We start from the raw sequence: 19,211 nt of genomic DNA, 5'->3' as shown, positions 1-19,211 counted from the left end.
GGCTACATTTTGCATTTAAAGCAGGAGCACTGATACTCAACTGCAGCCCTCTCTGAGCTGCACAACTGTCCTTGCTTAAGGTGTCTCAGCCAGCACTGGACACTTAACTCTAGGATGTTAATCTTGCCTGGTTCCTTTTTATTCCCCAAGCACCTGCACTTATAGAGCAACCTTTGAAGGTTCTTCTTTGAAGAAGAGATTTGCTTTTACAGTACATACTGTATGTTCTTGTTGGAAAAGGGATGCACCAGCAGAAAGTTCAGGTAACAGTAGCCACTGATCATTATCAGTGCAGGTATCTGTTTCATGATGTGCCAGACTGGGCACCTCAATCTCCTTTTTCGTCAAGTCACTTTTTGCAGCAATAAACTCAACCAGCAAACCAGTTATAGAGAGGGATTTCTGAGAAAGCCATCTTGAATTACATCAGGCTGGACTATCAAAACAGGTTGAATGGCTCCTTTCTCAGCTAGAATGTGCTCCTTAATTCTTGTGAGGTCTGTTGTGCTCCAAGGCAAACAAAAAATAAGGAAGAATCCCCGTCTTTTACCCTAGCACTTTTTTTTTGGTCGAGGTCTCTTTTCCTCTCTTAATCTGATCTCCATCAAGTTTTGTTCCTCTGAAGAAGAGGGTCTCTCTCTTTCTGGACTGCTGGACTGGTAGGATAGCGATGTGACCTTGGCACGGGAACAAGGGTTATCCATAGACATATATTTTAGATAGTGTGGGTGTGAACATGCTGTTTTCACAGAGCCTTGACAGTCATTATCCCTGCTGGGGAGACTTACAGGGTATGAAAATAGGACAATGAACATAACAAAGCAAAAGGGAAGATTTGACCCTGAAATGAATAAGTTAGTTATGCCTCTGAACTGTTCATGCACTCTTGATAATTCCCTTTCAAATGAAAGAGACTGAGATTACACTCCTAGAGCCAATTACCTAGGAGAAGTAAGACCCATTGAAGTCACTGGGGTGTACTGAGTAGATAAACATAGGATTTCACTAAAAAGCTGCATAATTACTTGGCAGTATGTTCCACTGAATCAAATGGGGTTTACTTCTGAGTAGGTTAGCTCAGGTTAGATTTATTAAATTTATGACCCACATCCTACACCAAAAAGTCCTGAAACAAGGTCTGTATAGTTAAAGCTATGGTTTTCCCAGTAGTGAAGTATGGAAGTGAGAGCTGGACCAATTGATGCTTTTGAATTATGGTGCTGGAGGAGACTCTAGAGAGTCCCATGGACTGCAAGAAGATCCAACCTCTCCATTCTTAAGGAAATCAGCCCTGAGTGCTCACTGGAAGGACAGATCCTGAAGCTGAGGCTCCAATACTTTGGCCACCTCATGAGAAGAGAAGACTCCCTGGAAAAGACCCTGATGCTGGAAAAGATTGAGGGCACAAGAAGAAGGGGACGACAGAGGACAAGACGGTTGGACAGTGTTCTCGAAGCTACCAGCATGAGTTTGACCAAACTACGGGAGGCAGTGGAAGACAGGAGTGCCTGGCGTGCTCTGGTCCAGGGGGTCACGAAGAGTCGGACACAACTAAACAACAAAAAGGATTGCACCCAGTCCCTTAAATAATGGCCTGCAAACTGATAAGCAGCATGAAAGTGGGAGAAGTGCTTACTAAATAAATAAATAAATATTGTATCCTATCATGTTCTTAAGTTGTGTAAGATAGAACCTCAATCAATATCATGCAAAAATTCTGTGTGATCAATACCATGTGCTGCTTGTCTTATGAAGCCCATTTGAGCTTACTTCTGAGTAGACTTGCATAAGAACAGGAAATCTAATCTGAGATAGCAATGGTGAAAATTGAAATAGGGCAATCTTTATTCTGGATTAGTCAATCCAGAACACTTTTGTCTCTGATTCTACCCATCATTGGCATGCAGCCCCACAGAGATTACTCCCCCCTCCTGCCATTGCCACCACCAGGGGAATGTGGTCCCCCACAAAATAAAGGTAGCCCACCTTTGCACTAGAGAAAGCAGCAAAGGATTGCTGGGCTTCTTGGAAGCTATTATTTCTACATTGCAACAGTTACTGTTTTGCTCCACTCCTAACCTTGTCTTTTTATTGCCCTAGCCTCTGACAATATGACAATGCATTACATCAGAAAATTATTAATTTCTTTCTACAATTGTAAATGATTACAAAAGCAATAGGAAACAAAGCCCATTAACATTTAATGGTTTAATATAATGCCATTTTTACTCCCCACTTTCAGGTTAAGTATTTCCAGAATTCGTCTTAGTGTTTTCCTTCCTCCTACTGCAGGAAACACTGGAATTTCCCCATTCATTCAATCATGCATCCATATTTTTGACTTCACTGGAGGGAGTATACCACCACTCTTTATATTTTTGGAAAAACAATAAAGTGTACCCAAACTATAAAATGAACAATCCTGGATATAGCCTCTGGCTAGCAGAAGCATTTGTGTTAAATGACCCCAAACTTGGCCCTGGGTCAGTTGGTGCCTGGGGCTACACACGCCACATGCGCACATGCGTCTGATGTCAGTATACCCACTGATGTGCACATGTAGCATCAGCGGGGCATGCTGATATTGGACACACTTGCTGCAGGCGTGCTGACGTCAGGCGCACAAGTCCTCATGGTGTGCACAGCCCCAGCACAAAAATTTGCAGGTGCCCGCCCCTTCATGGGGAATGTGGTGGGAGCTGAAGAACTCAAGACCAGGTGCCTATGACCTCAAACCACACTTTTAGGTAACAATGTTCTGTTGTCTTTTGAACTTTATTTTTTCTAAGTTTAGTGTGCTCGTTTTTATTTTCTCTGGCAGTTACAGCTACAGGGAAGTGAGATATTGATTGAGTTTGGGGGGTTGAAATGGATAGCGTTAGCCTTGGCTGACAAATGAGAACTGAAACCTATGTGATGTGAGCTAACTTCCCCATCAAAACATGTATAGTGTGTTCTGTTATATTAAGAGCTACATTGGAGACATCCAGCCATTGGAAAAAATATGGACTCTCCCTGTTTGTCTATGGTACAAAGCAGAGCTTTCCAAACTGTGTGTCACAACACATTAGTGTGTCAGCTGCAGTGTGTAAGTGTGTCATGCAAACGCTTCCTGCACTCCTCCTGGGACTGGAAAGGGGTTAGTTTAACCTCCAGTCTGCTAGTAAAACTGAATTACTGGGTCATGAAATGATGCATGTCTAAAAAGTCTGTCACCAATATGAAAAGTTTGAAAAGCTGTGGTATAAAGGGAAGTCATGCTCCTGCACAAACATATGCATCAGTTTCACCTACTTGTTGGTTGCATACACACTATACTGGACCTTTAAAGCACATTCAAAGCACATTTCCCCCCTCAAAGAATTCTGGGCATTGTAGTATCCCTCATGGAATTACAATCCCAGCAGCCCTTAACAAACACATTTGAAAATGTGTTTCAAATGTACTTTATACACTATGTACGGGTATATTGTTCTAGACCTAATTTCAGGGAGCATGGGGTAAGAAAAAGGGGCAAGTCTTCTTGCACATGCATAAATTCTTGAGCAGGGTTTCCACTGATGGGACTCCTTATATTAATCCTGCCCATCATGTGTACATGTTAGGAGGGAGCTGACACACTTGGCATACAGCTGAGAGAAACCAGGCTCGCAGTGAGCTTCTTTATCTGTTCTTCGCACAGCTTCGCTCTCAAAAGATGGGGTGATGGCCACCAACTTTGAAAGAGGATTAGATAAATTCTTGGAAGATAAGCATGATGCCATGTTCTCTGCAATTGAAATCCACTGTGCCGTTGCTGGGATCACAAGTTGGGTGAGAGTACCTCAGGCGGCAGGATCCACAGGGGCAGCAGATTCTGATGCAGATCTTTATTCCCTCTCTTTTTCCTGATCTAGATCTTGTGGTAATTATACTTTACAGAGTTTTATAAAACTTAATTTTTATTAAAGATTTTATTGGTTTACAAAGGGGCTGTCTCCTTATGGGACAGTTTCCAGGTGTATATTACTTTTGTAATTTAAAGTCTGCCTTCTGGGATCCATCTGTGAACAGAATGTGTGAGTAAGCTCTTTTTATACTTTTATAGATGACTGTGTCGTGTCTATCTTTTTATGAGGGACTAAATGGGAAATTACCAAAAGGAAAACGTATTTTAGAGGCTTTAGTGAGCCTGAGCAAACGCATCCGCTGTGCAAGTTTAAAAAGGGGAATGTTACTCTGCTAAATTGTGGAACTTGTTAGCACAAGTTGGAAAGGATATAATCAAACAATATAGCCTCTCCTGCATCCCTGAACATTCCCACAAGGTGGAGTCGTTTTCTTTCCCGCCACTTGGAGATACTGAATTCTAACAGTTGAAATCTAAAGCGAGAGCTGAAACTGCGACCTGTCACTCAGGCGGTTGCTCAGCAACGAGGTTCAACAGCTGCCTGCGCAGCGCGCGCGTGAAGCGAAAGTCGCTTCGCTCGACGTCAGACATTCCCCCTTGGTTGCCAGGTTGCCGCTTGAAAACGGCGGCGGGGGCTTAGCTTTAAAAACCGTTCCTCTGATTGGCTGACAAGGGACGTCCGCAGCCCAATACGAGTCTGGGGGCGGGCTCAATGTCGGGCGATTTGACTTTGTCGTTGGCCAGAGAGCCAGCGAGTTAATGTGGCGTTTTGCCGAGAGGCGTTACCTCACAGAGGCCGCCGCGGTGATAGGCTTGCTGGCACATCATTCAGCGCTACCGTCAGGCAAGGCGGCCTCGAGAGTTGGCACTCCCGACAGCGGCCGCGCTCGAGCAGCCTGCCATTGGCTAACATCCCTCTCGGTCATGCGCAGGGGAGGCCGCGTGGCGGCGAGCCCGGCTCTCCGATAGGTTGCCAGAGGAACCGCGGCGAGAAAGCGGCCTTTGGGGATGGGCGGCGGGTGAAGGCCATGGCGGGAGGGACGAACGCGGCCTCGGGGCGGCCTAGGCTCGGCCGCCGCGTCCTCCTCCTCCTCCTCCTCGGGGCCGTGGTCCTCGTGGTGCCGGTGGGCGGCTCAGGTAAGCGGGCGGGCCCTTCCCCTCTCCCCGGGCGGCTGCAGGCGCGGAGCTGCTTCCCCGCTCGGGGAATCCCAGGAGCGCAGAGCGGCGAGGGAAGATGCCAGAGTCTCGGCTGAGCTGCCTTCCCTTCTCAAGGCAGGCTTTGCATTTCTAGCCTGACCCGCCCCGTGATCTTCGGGCGCCATAGAGACCTAATAAATGAACATCACTACTGATAAAAACAATTCACACGAAATGTACAGTTTCGTTAAAATGCTGCAAATTCCACCCAAAACTAGACAGCATAATTTATCCGTGGTCTTGTTTGGGAAGTGAAGGCAGAAAGGCGACGTGATTTGTTCCTGGGCTTCGACATAAGAGGCTTTAGTTTGGTGTTTCCCAAAATGTTCATAATTAATTGACCAAAGAATTGGAACCTAGCTCTATGTGAGACAACTTTATAACAATTGTTATGTATGTTAAGATACTACTACTAATAATAATAAATGTATCCTGCTCATCTTTCTGGATTGCCCCAGCCACTCTGGGCGGCTTCCAACGTACTGTATATAAAAACATAAATGTTGTCAGGCACTACGTTTCTGTTATTTACCAGCAAGTCTCAAGAGAGCAAACTGGAAATGCCAGAAATGCTTGGCTATGAATTTGGGGTATAATAAGTTTCCTTTAGCTGTAAATGATGGCACTCGTTTACTGGCAAGTGTCTGATTTGAACAGCCCAGGTGAAAATTGTTGGTAAAAGGCAGGATTCACTAAACTTCTGACACTGACAGCGCAGTCCTGTGCCTGCTAACTTGGAAGGAGGTCCAGCTGAATTTGATAAGGCTTCCCCCCAGCAGTGCCATTTCCTGGAGGCGCAGGAAATCAGCGCAGAGTATGATTTTAAACAATTGAAAACAATAGCTTTATCCGCATCTCCAGTGGCTCTAAAACCTAAGTATATTTAACTGTATTGTGCTTGTTCATCCCTTGCTAATCCTTGCCACTTTCCTTCATGCATGCACACACTCCATAGTGAAATTTAGTTTCTAACTTCCTGAGACAGGCACCTTTTTAGTTATTCTGCAAAGCAGCCTTCTCTAACCTGGTGCCATCCACATGCTGTTGGACTACAACTCCATCAACCTCAACCTGCATGGCTGTTGGTGAGGGATGATGGGCACTGTAGTCAAAAATTTCTGGAGGACACCAGGTTGGGTGCTATAGTCATAAAAGTGTTCCCCCCCCCCACAGGATTCACAAGTTACTTTTTGCATGCTTGTGAATTATTTGAAATTTCCTCTTTGCCAAGCACACATAATTTTTATAGTGCTTTGCAGAATCTACACAATCAGGTGCTTGCCCTGAGGATCTTAAAATTTCAAATTCAACGTAGGAGAAAAAAACATGGTGGTATGTGTAGAAGGTGCGTGTGTACATGCATGTCCATGAATGTGCAGGCTCCCTCTCATTGTCCACTACGTGTAGATTTTGGGGCACCAAACCCTGTGTTAGTGGCTGCTTTTAAGTTGCCTATTGCAGTTCATTGGTGTGGTATAACTTGTGTGAAAATGAATAGTGATGTTTTGGACTTTTTTGTGTCCTCTTGCTAATACTGCTCTCGGAAATAGTGCTTTCTTGGTGTAGGCTAGAGAGCATCATTCCAGCACTTTACTGAATAGACTAATCCTGATCTACATTTTGTATAAAACAACCCAGTTCTCTCAATTCTCAGGCAGCAACTCTGATTTCAGGCAAAGATCTTGCAAATGTATTTAACGCAGTCCTTGGTTATTGTTTGAATTCAGTAGATCGAGTGTTGCCTCTTGAAGATCATCGCATGCAAAAAGAGAATTCCTCTAAGCAGTTTTGCTACACAAACAAGGTGACCCCAAAATGGCATGACTTATGGACCAGAATTCAGGTAAGAAATGGAGTCCTTTAAGTTTCTGGCAGTTGACGAACCTCAGCCGAACTTTCTGTCTGCATACTTGCTAACAAAATTCAAGGGAACTAATCCTAGATTATGTAAATCTGTTAAGTAGCTACATGTAGCTTTCAGAAAAACCTCCATTGTCTTTTGTTTCTCAGCATACTGGTTGGGAGTGTGTGGTGGATGAACGATATGGGGTGCTGTGTAATGCATTTCTCAAGGCTCAGAATTGGAGCCATGATTACTGTTGAAGTGCTCTACTGTGTTACTGTGAAGCTAGTTTTGTATACAGTCATACCTCATGTTACGTTTGCTTCAGGTTGAGCGTTTTCAGGTTGCGTCCCACGGCAACCCGGAAGTACCGTAACGGGTTACTTCCTGGTTTCACTGCTCGCATATGTGCAGACGCGCAAAATGACATCACTCGCATGCGCAGAAGTGGCGAATCACGACCCACGCATGCGCAGACGCGGGTTGCGTTCTTTTCAGGTTGCAAACGGGCCTGTGGAACGGTTCCCGTTCGCAACCAGAGGTACCACTGTACAGTATAGTCAGATGTTTTCTCTGTGCCTTCTCATTCTGTTTCAAGTTGTATTATACAGTCGTTAAAAGAAACTCTTATTCAAAAGAGCATTCTGTGTTATAGAATGATGTTCATAGGTTCAGGCTTTGAGAAAAATAGATTGTTATCATGGTTGGAGATGAAAGTCAAAGACAAGGTCATCTCTTGGAGCCCCAGTTATGCTGCAGATTGATGTAGCTGACAAATAGGGAACCTGTAGCCCTCCAGATACTGTTGGATGATATCTCCCATCATCCCTGACCATTGACTATGCTGGCTATGGTTGATGGCATATGGAGTGCATCAACATCTAGAGGGCCACAGATTTCCTATCCCTTAGTTAGTTACTTATCTATCTCTATGGGTAATGCAAACTCTCCATACACTATTTGTGATTTACCCAACTACAGTAATGGTTGGCAGATGTCTGTGCTTATTTACCAGCATTACATAAACTGAGTAGTATTCTTATACCCAGGTAATGGAATGTTGCATATTTGAGCTCCAATCCTAACCCCACTTAGCTGGGAGTAAACTCTGTTGAATTCAGTAGAATTTACTTCTGAGTAGACAAGGTTAGGATTGTGCTGTTAATCTTCCTTCCTTGCTGGGTAGTTGACTTTTTTATTTGTGGGAGAGGGTTGACTATGCAGCTACTGAAGAAGAGAAGTTGGAAAATAGAAAAGATTGGTTGAAGATGGCACAATAGCCAGGGGGAAGGGACTTGTGATGTCATAGGCAAGGTCAAGTAAGTGCTCGCATCACTTTGAACAATGGAGATTCATATTTCTTGTAGCAATGATTGCAGTTACTATCACCGGTGCTTAACTGCTTGTGTCCTGGGAAACAGCAGTTTCTCCATAACAGGATCAATAATTTAGTGATGACTGTTGCTCCTGCCCACCCACCTGAGCCGCGGTGTCTGGAAAGGCCCTCAGCCTTGATTGAATGGAATACTCACACAGTCTCTTGTAAACTTGTTTTGCTGCTCAGTTGTTTGTATAATGAAGTTTAGCATTGTAACTTTGGCCATCTGTCTCCTCATTCTCTCCCCCTGCCCCCGCCCCCATCCTGATCCTGATTTTTCCCTTTCTGATCCTGTTCCTTCAAGTGAATGCTTATACTTTTTCTTTATAATAATTGTACATTATACCAATCTTATCAGCTTCCTTTGTTGGCACGCTTTCCAAAAGCCCCTTTCTCTTCCTTGGTACTTTCCTCTGAACCAGCCTGTCATTCATCTTTGTAGCGTGCATTTCATAATGGTACATAAGTTTTGTGTTGTTTATTTAGATACCACTTGAGTGGTGATATTCTGATTTTTCTATATTTTAAGGTTGGAATCTCCCTTGTGGCTAACCCTTTCCCACCTCTGTCTTTTGCAGATACGGGTAAAAAGCAGCAAGATGATCCGAGTCATCCAGGTGGAAAATGAGGAAAAACTTAAGGAACTGGAGGGATTCAATGTGTGGAACTACATCGGCTCCTTCTTCAAAGAAAAACTCAATGACACCTATGTTACTGTAGGTCTCTACAGTAATAAAACTTGTTTGAAAGTTGATGTGCTTGAAGAAGGCTCCAATTACACCATCATCGTTGCTCGTAGTATGTCCTCTTTTACCTTAGTTGCTGGCTTACTGGGGAAGCTGTTAGTTGTGCATCTAATACTGCTAAATGAATTAGATTAAGCTGCTTACTTCCTGATACTGTGAACTGCAGGCCTTCTGGTTGACAGAAATGTAGTAGTTATGCGAGGGCAGGAATATCAGGACACTAGCTGGGCAAGTGACTTACGTAATCTAGATGCTTTCTACTACATGTGGTGCCATAAGTAGGATGAATACTAGGATTTCATGCTGATGTCAGAAGCTTCACTATGTCAGGTTAATGGAGAAGTTGATTCATTTTGTGAGGGCCAAATAAGTCGCAGTGACCCAAAGTTCTTTTTTTTTTTTTTTAGCTTTTTAACAAGATGTAAGCTTGACTTATATGGTATTTTTCGGGTTTTAGTGATCTTTTACCATTCCTTGTGAAAACCTATGTGTCTAGAATATTTTCTATTGCAAAATGGACACATGACACTCTTATACCAAATGGTTTTTAAAAGGAGATCCTATTGCTTAGTGTGAAATTTCAATTAATGGTTCATTCTTCTATACTTGGGTGCAAATACCCATCACTTGTGAATGACACATATGCACTGATCCTGTATATATTGCATAGGAGCTTGGCCATTTCAGTATGCATGCACCTTTTGCAATTAGTGAACAGCTGTGTGCGTATTATCTCAGAGTACCAAAGTTTGAGTAAAATCGAAATTTGTTCAATTCATTTTTGTATTTTATTTGGGAGGGATGTTGATGATGAGAACTAGTACCATATTTTTCGCTCTATGACACGCACCCGACCATAACACGCACGTAGTTTTTAGAGGAGGAAAATCCGTAGGCATTCCACCCGTAGGCATTCCCTCCATAACACGCACAGACATTTCCCCTTACTTTCTAGGAGGAAAAAAGTGAGTGTTATGGTGCAAAAAATACGGTATTTTAAGGGAAAGTATTAACTGCTTGAATGAGTTATGTGCTATGCTGTGTTGTTTCTTCTTGGTAAGTTAGGATGTAGTGTGCTTGTTCCTACAGTAGATCAGCACTCTTAATGTTGCTGCACAGGAACTTTGTACTCTGCCCTTTGAATTAATTCTAGATTTGCACAAAGAGTATAGGGTGGTTTTGGGTGATGCCCTATGAAAGACAGGAAGCGGTCATCAGAAGTGTTGTGTGTCTGGCAGTATTGCTATATGAAGCCTCATCATAAATGGGCACTTGGTCTGACAGCATTTGAGGTCACCTTACACCCTGATCCAAAAGATTTAGCAGCTCAAAGGTCGGTTCAACACAACGGATGAACTGTTTCATTTTCTTGCAGCATTTGATCCCAAGCTCTTCGTGGTTACATTTCTGGGCCTTCTGCTGTTTTTCTGTGCTGACTTGATGAGCAGGTGAGGACCGTAATGGGTGGCAGAAATGCCAGACATAATCTACTGCAACCATCTTCTTGGCCTGTAACAGCTACCAGATTGATCTTTCCTGTCTAAAGCAATGGTAGTAGGTTATATGGTTTTTGTTTTAATAATGAAAGGCTAATGCAGGGGTGGGGAACCTCAGACTCAGGAGCAAAATATTCCCCCCCATCCCAGGGCTCTCTGTCTGGCCTTTGAGACCCGGGACTCAGGACTGCCTGTCTCCAGCTGTGCCATGGCTAGCAAAGGACATGCTGCTTCTTTGTTCCACAGAAAGTTGCCTTTTGCTCTGCTAAATCATGGCTATGCTGCCCCCAGTGTCTCTGTGGACTCAGGGCTTTGTGGGCTTTGCCAGAAGCAACAGAGAGAACAATCTCCACCTCTACATGGCAACTGTAAACTCCGGCTTGTCCCCCAAAGGCCAGCCAAAGGTTTTGGCTCTTGGTGTATTCCAGCCATTTCCCCTTGTTCTTGTGGCGTGTGTTGAATATTTGCTGCTCCTGACAACCTTTGTGGACGTATAAATGTTATTCTTGCACAGCAACTGAAATAACAATTGTCTTTGCAGAAGTCCACTTTTCTTCTATTCGGCTGGAATAAGCATTGGCGTGCTAAGTTCATTGCTAATTGTCATCTATGTAATGTCCAGAATGGTGCCCAAGGTGAGTGAAAGTACTGTTCTATTGACAATACTAGACTCTTTGACAACAAGCATCCAGAAAGCCACGAGTTCAGAGTTCATCTTTCAAAATGCTTAAGCTTTAATTTCAAGTGCCTTATTCAGACTGTCCACGGCTTAAAGAACGTGCAGGACACATTGACCACCCAGTCTTGGCTTGTCTTCCATACCGCTTTGTTGTCCATATTCCTCCTTTCACTGTTTTAAGTTAGCAAGAGGAATGAGTGGGATGGCAGAAGCAAGAGGAGAGGAAACAGGATGTACAGTGGTGCTCTTTCCATTGCAAATGAGGAACTGATAGACATAATAATCATTGACCCTAGAGAGGGGAATAATTGAAAATAGGGAAAAGAGAAACATTTGCTTGCTGTGGGCAGATGAACATGGCTCACATCATCACAGAGTGGGATTTTTATTGCACCCTTCTCAATATATGGCTCTTGCCTGATATATAATAGCTCAGAAGCACTTCAGTCACGTTTTTGTTGGAATCTGGACTAACTTAATATGATAAATACTTTACTACTGTGGTTGCCATATATACTAGAAAAAATATTTTTTGGCAGTGTGTTAGTGGGTATATTCCATTTTTGCTTGACTACATTCCACCAGCTTACCATATGCAAATTCAAATGTTAGTGGTTGTGCAACCACGTATAAAAATCCCAGTTGTGGTATTTTGCAATGTAGGAAAACCCATGCCATCAACCGCACAGTTCAAATGGTATATTTCCCTATGAGAAAAAAAATGACATTCAGCAAATGAAAATGCCCGTCTTTGGACAAATCTATTCATCTGATAGTTAAATAGCTGCTTGAATTGAAATTGTCTGTTTCTTATTGTGCTTCATATTTCATATTGTGGAGTTGGAAAAGTGTTTGTGTGTCCTTTGTGAAATCATTTGGACCAAGTCAAGTGCAGATACACAGTTCAGTGGGATTTAAGTAGAGTGCCATGGCTGCCCCGCCCCTGCAATCCCTCATTCAGCACCGAAATTGGCCACTGTAGTCTAAGACCTGGTTCTCATAAGTGGGTAAAATGGGTAAACCTGTGTCTCAGTGGTATGCATCAAATGATTTAATCCTCTTCTGTTAAAAAAAACCAACCCCTCTCCCTGCATGTAGAGTGCTGGGAAGAAGGGTTCTAGTAGGGCATGTTGTGTTGTGTGAGCCGCAACCTGCATAGTACAGTCTACATACAGGTTTGCCACTCCACTTGCTGTTGTGAGAACTAGGCCAAATGCTTCTCATCAGTCCCAACCAAAGAATCTGGCCTAACTTTATCTTGCCAGGCTATGCTGAAATATGCCTGCCTGCCAGAACCCAGCCATAGAATTTAAATTGTGCAGTTTGCATATGGTAACAACCTAGTAGTGTTGTATGCCTAATTTAGGGCAAGCTGGATTGTCTGCTCTGTCGAGAATGCGAAAATAGCTTTCTTGTTCTTTTTGTGCCCTAGAAAAGTCCCATCTACCTCATGCTAGTGGGAGGCTGGTCTTTTTCTGTTTACCTTATTCAGCTGGTCTTCAGAAACCTGCAGGAGATCTGTAAATTGTACTGGGAATATCTGCTGGGTGAGTATTTCTTGACTTTCTGTGCTTTCTTTTTCATCAAAGCCTGTGCCTTAGGCTAATCTTCATATTTTTGAGTGAATCTAGAATTTTAGAATCATAGAATTTTAGAACTGGAAGTAGCACCAAGTTTCATCTAGTCCAACCCCCTGCAATGCAGGGAAATCCATTGCCTTCACTCTTGGGAAATGCTTAGCCTTCACACTTGGGAAATGCATTGCCTTCACTCTTGGGAAATGCTTAGCCTCCACACTTCATCCTCAGCTCCCAATTAGCTTGAGTAAAGAGTACCCAGAGATCTAATTAAGGCAAATTTAGCTGCACTGATATTTGTTCACACCAAAATGACAGCTAAGAAGTGTTCAGCAAATTCTGCTCAAGTATGATTTGGAGTCACTTAAACAGAAATTTAAGTAAAACTGGTATTTGGATGGTGACTCCTAGTGGGATGAGGCACTGGGGTGGGAGTTATGAAGGAAATAATGGCATCAGCTATACTACTGGATACAGTGGTACCTCGGGTTACATACGTTCCAGGTTACAGACTTCGCTAACCCAGAAATAGTACCTTGGGTTAAGAACTTTGCTTCAGGATGAGAACAGAAATCGTGCGGTGACAGTGGGAGGCCCCATTAGCTGAAGTGGTGCTTCAGGTTAAGAACAGTTTCAGGTTAAGAACGGACCTCCGGAACGAATTAAGTACTTAACCCGAGGTACCACTGTATTGCATGTGTCTTGAAAGCGACCTGTTTCAGGCTTCTAGTTATGCAGTCCTTGTCGACCGTACCAAACCCTGACTTGGTTTTGATCTTGAGAGGTTTTTCCTTTTAATATCCCATGTGAGAAGCACGCACTGTGAGCACAGGAGTCATGGTCTTAATTACACTTGGTATGATACAACCTTTCTAGATCATCTTCCCATTCATTTTAAGGCTTTTTGGTCCAGTCTTCCTAGAGCAGACTGTGTAAAAGACCTGAGTTCCTGGCTTTTGTTGCTTTCTGGAATTGTGCTGTTGGCAACATGTTTTAATCCTCTTGCTGTTAGGGAATAGTCAATGTTTTCTATCTATTTCTGGCTGATTTAGCACATTGTTTTGCTTCCTGGGGTGGTGCTTCATTCATTAAGTCACTCACCATGAGGATAGCTTAGGCTCCAGATTAAAAACAATTCTTGGAGTTTCTCTTTATGTTTCTTCCTTAATTTCCTTTCCTTTCTTTGCAGGTTACTTGCTCGTTGTAGGGTGTATCAGCTTTGCAGTGTGCTACAAATATGGGCCCCTGGAGAACGAACGCAGCATCAATCTCCTCACTTGGGGTTTGCAGGTTCTTGGCTTGCTTTTCCTCTACGCAGGCATCCAGATACGGCAGATCGCCATCGCACTGATCGTAATTGCATTCTGCACTAAAAACCTGGAGTACCCAGTCATGTGGGCCTATGCTATCTACAGGTGACGGATGGGAAGCAGGGCATTACTCATCCTAGAAGGCACAATCCAATAATAGACATTAATAGACTAGTAAGATAAGGTGTGTGCTTGTGTTTGTGTGTATGTACTCAAAACACAGTGAAATTTCCAACATGTACGAGAGAACAAGGATTGCCTATTCAAAGATCACTTACTATATTTCATTCAGTGTTGGCCAAGTCTGTAGTTTATATCTGGATAATCAGAAGGAGAATGAATACTTTTGCATATATATACAGGGAGTGTCTAGACACTCCTGTAGAGGATAGTTGCTCAGAATGGGATGATTGTTGTTAATTATTTAAGCACTTAAAATTCTGGGGCACTGTGCAGCAATCTGCTGTGCAGCATATTAGATTGCAAAACTATATTGTTTCTTTAATATACTAGTGTAAAGAATGGAGAGGAAAGCAGGCAAATTCACGTACCAGTTGTTAAAAGTTATAGCAAGTTATGTAATTGGGTAAAGTTTCTTCTAATGACCAGTTGAAATAGGTGCTATGGGGACAGTGTTGAAAAAGGAGGACCCATTGACTGGATCCCAGCTAGCTCAGTCAGACCTCAATCGCAGCATTCATGTGCCACTGTAAACCATCGTTTTACTCCTCCCCGATTCTCTCCTCCTTCGTAAGGTGGGGCAGAAACAAACCATGATCCTGGCTCACTGCTGTGTCCAAACAAGGATTATGGTTTGTTTTGCTCCAAAGTTTGCTTTCTCATCATGGTTTGTTTGAATAAAACAAAACATGATCTCCAGTTCAGATGTGATGCCAAGCCAGGGATTGTGGTTTGTTTCCTTTGCATACTAGAGGGGAGGAATGAAGCAGACATATTTACAGTAAGCCATTACTTATGGCTTACAGTGATGTTTGAACACACCCATTATCTCTTTTTTCCTCCCTCAGGTGAAGCCAGGTGAAATGGTAGCTGATGGAAACAGGTTGTGGGAGGGGGAATGGCTAACCTAATGCTTTAACCCCCAATTAATGGGTATGCTTTTGCTCCATGCAGCCTGGGTTGCAGCCTGTATGGTGGAAGCTGGGTTGAATTGTTGGTGAGCTTGCTCTGGATGTTGAATGGCAAATATGGTCAAATGGATATTGTGTTGAAACCATTAAAATTGGGATTTCAGTTGCTGGATTGAAACATACCACTAGATGGTGCCTTCAGAGATTTTTGCAAGCTCTGTCTCCCTATAAAGACTAGCATCATGTTTAGATGCCTGGGTCCTCCTGCTCTCTGTGTCTTTTCTTCTGTCAGGTGGGCCTATGAGCATAGCATATGAGAACATATATATTTACAATACCTGGCAAACCTCTTTTCAATTGAACTTTACAGCAGTAAGACACAAGAGACGTAAGACTGCTCAAGGCATAAAATTTGAGGCTGGGAGCGAATCACCCTAAAAAGACAGTCAGTCTGTAAAAGGTCTCTCTTTGGGTCTGATGTAAGAAAATGACACACAGGTCTGAGGTCTGTTCAAATGTCTACCTAGTGTTCACTAGCTTAAAGAATACCCTACTCCGATTACTGCCAAATTGTGTTTAGTTGTTGTGCATCACAAGACTGTCTTGGGAAGAACCATCAAGATAATGCAGTAAGACCAGTGGCATAGAATCTTTCTGAAGAAGGTCTAGTCCTAGCCCAAAATCACAGTCTTGTGCCCTTTTGGTACAGACTCCCAGTTGCACCCTATTCTAGTGAAGCTCCAGAGTAAACACTGTTTCCTGAGCTGCTCAAAGGTTCTTGGAAGGCACCAGACTTTGATGTTCAGACTTGCAGCTGCCACTAATGTCATTGCTATCCTAGCAGGAAGGTCTCCACAGCCCCAGAAAAGCCCAGCCCACCACGTCTGCTGACTGAGGAGGAGTACCGGATACAGGGGGAGGTGGAGACACGCAGAGCCCTGGAGGAATTGCGGGAGTACTGCAGCAGCCCAGAATTCTCTGCCTGGAAAGCAGTCTCCCGCATCCAGTCTCCCAAGAGGTACTGTCCCAAGATGATTGGAAGATGGGAGGGGAAAGCTGCATGGTGCTATGGGGTCCTTATACCCTTTGGGAGCCTTCAAAAGGATAGCCTGGTTACAAACTCAGCTATAGGAGGGAGGTGGGATCTGGGGTAGTTAAGGGAAGGGGGGGGATGAGATGCAGGTTTGAAGCTGGCTTCTCTGCTAGTGCCACACGCCAGGAAAAACTACCAAGTGTGCATTGCTTTATTGAGTGCATGCTACACATGGGGGCTATTCCCCTGGCCGTGCCTGCAGTTTGGACTGACAAATGTTTAATTGGCCCATGTTACATGCATTTCATGGCAGGCCATTAAATAAAAGTCAGACATCTGCTGGTTGCTGCAGTACTCTCACTGCTCTCTGCTGGTTTTTCCCCAGATTTGCTGATTTTGTAGAAGGTGCTTCGCATGTGGTCCCCAATGAGATCTCTGTCCATGAGCAGGAATATGGGCTGGGAGGTTCTTTTCTGGAGGATCAGCTCTTTGAAGAGGAAGATGGAGAGCGAGACTACAGCTTTGAAGAAGAGAAACGCGTGGACACCTTTTGGCCCCAGAACCATCTGAGTTTCTGAAACAAAGCCGGCTAGTATTCATGCAAATAGATTGGTTGGTAATGCCCCTTGTTGACACGGGGTAGGAGTTGCAGCGTTGCTGCTCTCATGTTAGAGCACATGTATGCCTAGTCTACTGTGGATGGCACATACAGAACAAGGTGTATATGCTTGGCAGACTGCGCAAATGGGCTGGGGTTCTATTAAAGCCCTGCTGCCTGCACTAAACAGTGATTCGAACGTGCAGTGAGCTACACGTGGGGCAGAGTCCTGGACTCAGTATCTTGTGGGCTGTGAGTGAATGAGGCTAGGCAACTGGGGAGCAAGGTGGAGTTGTGACAATCTATTTAAAACCTGCCGGTAATGGATTATTTTGCCTTGATTAGACAGGGGCTCCAGAGGAAGTGCTTACAGCAATGTGTAATGTCCAGCTGAGTTAGGCTTTGCCGTAAGTACCTTAATTGGTGTCATACTTTGTTTCTTGGAAGCCCAGAATGCTGTCGTCCGAGGTCTGACTTTTCATGGTGTCTGTGGTGGTTGGTAGAGATACTGCCCCCTTGGTGGCTCCTGTGCTTATCATCTGTTAGGCAACTCTTTCTTATGCTATCAAGCTTGATCTTGTGCTTGGCCCAGGTCTTTAATGAACAGCAGATGACCCACATTATGCATGTTTTAGCTCAAACAGGATTTTGTCTGCTTGCAAACAAGATGCAACCAATTTTTTTGGGTGGCCTTCTACTGCTTTCTGTGTTTTTGTTTGTTTTGAACTAGTTTCCTCCCAACATAAGTTTGCCTGTATAGCTCTCTGAAGCTGCTATTTGGCATCAGAAAAGACCAACTAACTGGTACTATAACAGGATTTAACTTTTGCCTTGCTACTTTCAAGCACCTGTTTGGCCCTCTCGTTACCACCTGGCTTTAAAAATTCTGACAGCTAAGTTAGATCCTCGGGGGTTTGTTCCTTTTAGCAGATGCAGCTTGGCACAATCTAATAAAGAGCTGTTAAATGTTATAGGCGACTAAGCCTATCAAATTCTACCAGCTTTTTAACTTCAGGGATAGTTCCTAAAGAATTACAGACACAATGGCAACCTGATTCACTTAGGTGTAGGTCCTTATTATCATATTCCTTGAGCCTTTTTCAAATTAGTTTCTACAGAGAAATGTAGCAAAGGCCTACATTTTCAAAATGGTTGTTTTTCCAGAGATCAGTTGAATTGTATCTTCCAAGAGTGGGTGGCATTAGGTTCCATGAAGTTCTTTCAGGAATAACTCCCTCAAAATAGTTGACAGCATATGACAGAGAATTTGACTGGTTATATGTGCCTTATTTACCTAGTCTTGGAGCAACATGAGCAAACACAAAAAGGTGATAAGAGCTGTCATGTCCTGTGTTCTGGCTATTCTGTTTCTTCTCTGTAGCCTGATACTTGTGCAAATGCTGCCCAGTATATTTGGCAGTACCTGGTCAGCAGGATTTTTGGGATTGAAATTCTTCCTTTTCTCCATATTCAGAGATCATAAAAACAATATAGTTGATCAGAACTCCATGCTGTTGGTATACATTTTGAGCGAATTTAGTGTTACAAGAAACGGGACTACTGAAAATCACAACCCCCTGTCTGCATCCAAAATGGTACAAATTATCCCATGCCCTGATGTACTTTGCCATACTTTCTCCACTAGCTGCAGCTAGTGCTGTGGAACACAGAGAGGAAATGAGAAAGTATTACGATAATGGGACCAGAGCAGGTTGTACTAGAAGAGCAGGAGAGAAGAAAGGTCATGGTGCTGGCCTTGGCCACTGCCTTAAGTTTTTTCGGTTCCAAATTCAGGGCTGGGGAGTAAATTGCTGGTGCCCTTTCCCCATATTGAGAGCTGAACAGATCTGATCAGACAGAAGCACCTGACCTTGTATATTGCAAAGTTCACTTGTTCAAAACTTAAGAGTTTTTGCTCTACATTCTATGAAACAGTATGTGTAAAATGTCTTCCTCCAAGTGTTACAGTCAATACAAAATGCTGAGTTCACTTTGTCACAAAAGCAAAATACTTGATCTATGCAAATTGGGGATATAAGCCATTACGTATTTCTGGGGTAGTGGTGGAGGGGAATACCTCCTAACTGTGGTCAAACTGCCAACAGACAGGTTTAAATAAGTGTGTGTTTCTCTTTTATTTCTCCTAGGAGGTGGTCAGTATTTTTTAAAAAGTTACTTTTGACTGTGAATGTACTGATATGCCATATCAATGCTTTCTCGGTTGTGTAGTGAAGGTTAAGATTTTTAATAAAGTCTTTTTTGGTAGAAAATGAAACTTGTGATGGTGTGAGGGGTAAACCTTTCCACCTTCTTATGGAAGGTTTAGTAGAAAACTCTGCTTTGTTTTTTGTCTAAAATTGCCTCTTGATTGTTC

The 19,211-nt window shown here is 43.4% G+C and overlaps 1 protein-coding gene across 5 annotated transcripts; it reads left to right on the top strand.

The window, feature by feature from the left end:
* The first annotated feature begins 4,711 nt into the window (after nt 1-4,711).
* Nucleotides 4,712-19,107, top strand: NEMP1 (nuclear envelope integral membrane protein 1). Of its 5 annotated transcripts, none has more exons than XM_083486708.1 (9): nt 4,712-5,026; nt 6,817-6,929; nt 8,886-9,105; nt 10,429-10,501; nt 11,091-11,184; nt 12,661-12,775; nt 13,995-14,220; nt 16,048-16,224; nt 16,625-19,107. In XM_083486708.1, exons 1-9 carry the CDS (start codon nt 4,918-4,920, stop codon nt 16,815-16,817), a joined length of 1,320 nt encoding a protein of 439 aa, XP_083342834.1. In that variant the 5' UTR covers nt 4,712-4,917; the 3' UTR covers nt 16,818-19,107. The 5 variants fall into 5 exon arrangements, with proteins under 5 accessions (XP_083342834.1, XP_083342833.1, XP_083342837.1 ...); XM_083486707.1 differs by having other exon boundaries at nt 4,713-5,026; nt 6,814-6,929; nt 16,051-16,224; XM_083486711.1 differs by having other exon boundaries at nt 4,713-5,026; nt 6,814-6,929.
* The last annotated feature ends 104 nt before the right edge of the window (nt 19,108-19,211 follow it).

The sequence above is a fragment of the Podarcis liolepis genome (genome assembly GCF_965112155.1).
Source record: "Podarcis liolepis genome assembly, chromosome: 2".
Classification (NCBI taxonomy): domain Eukaryota; kingdom Metazoa; phylum Chordata; class Lepidosauria; order Squamata; family Lacertidae; genus Podarcis; species Podarcis liolepis.
This window is presented reverse-complemented; position numbering and strand designations above follow the sequence as displayed.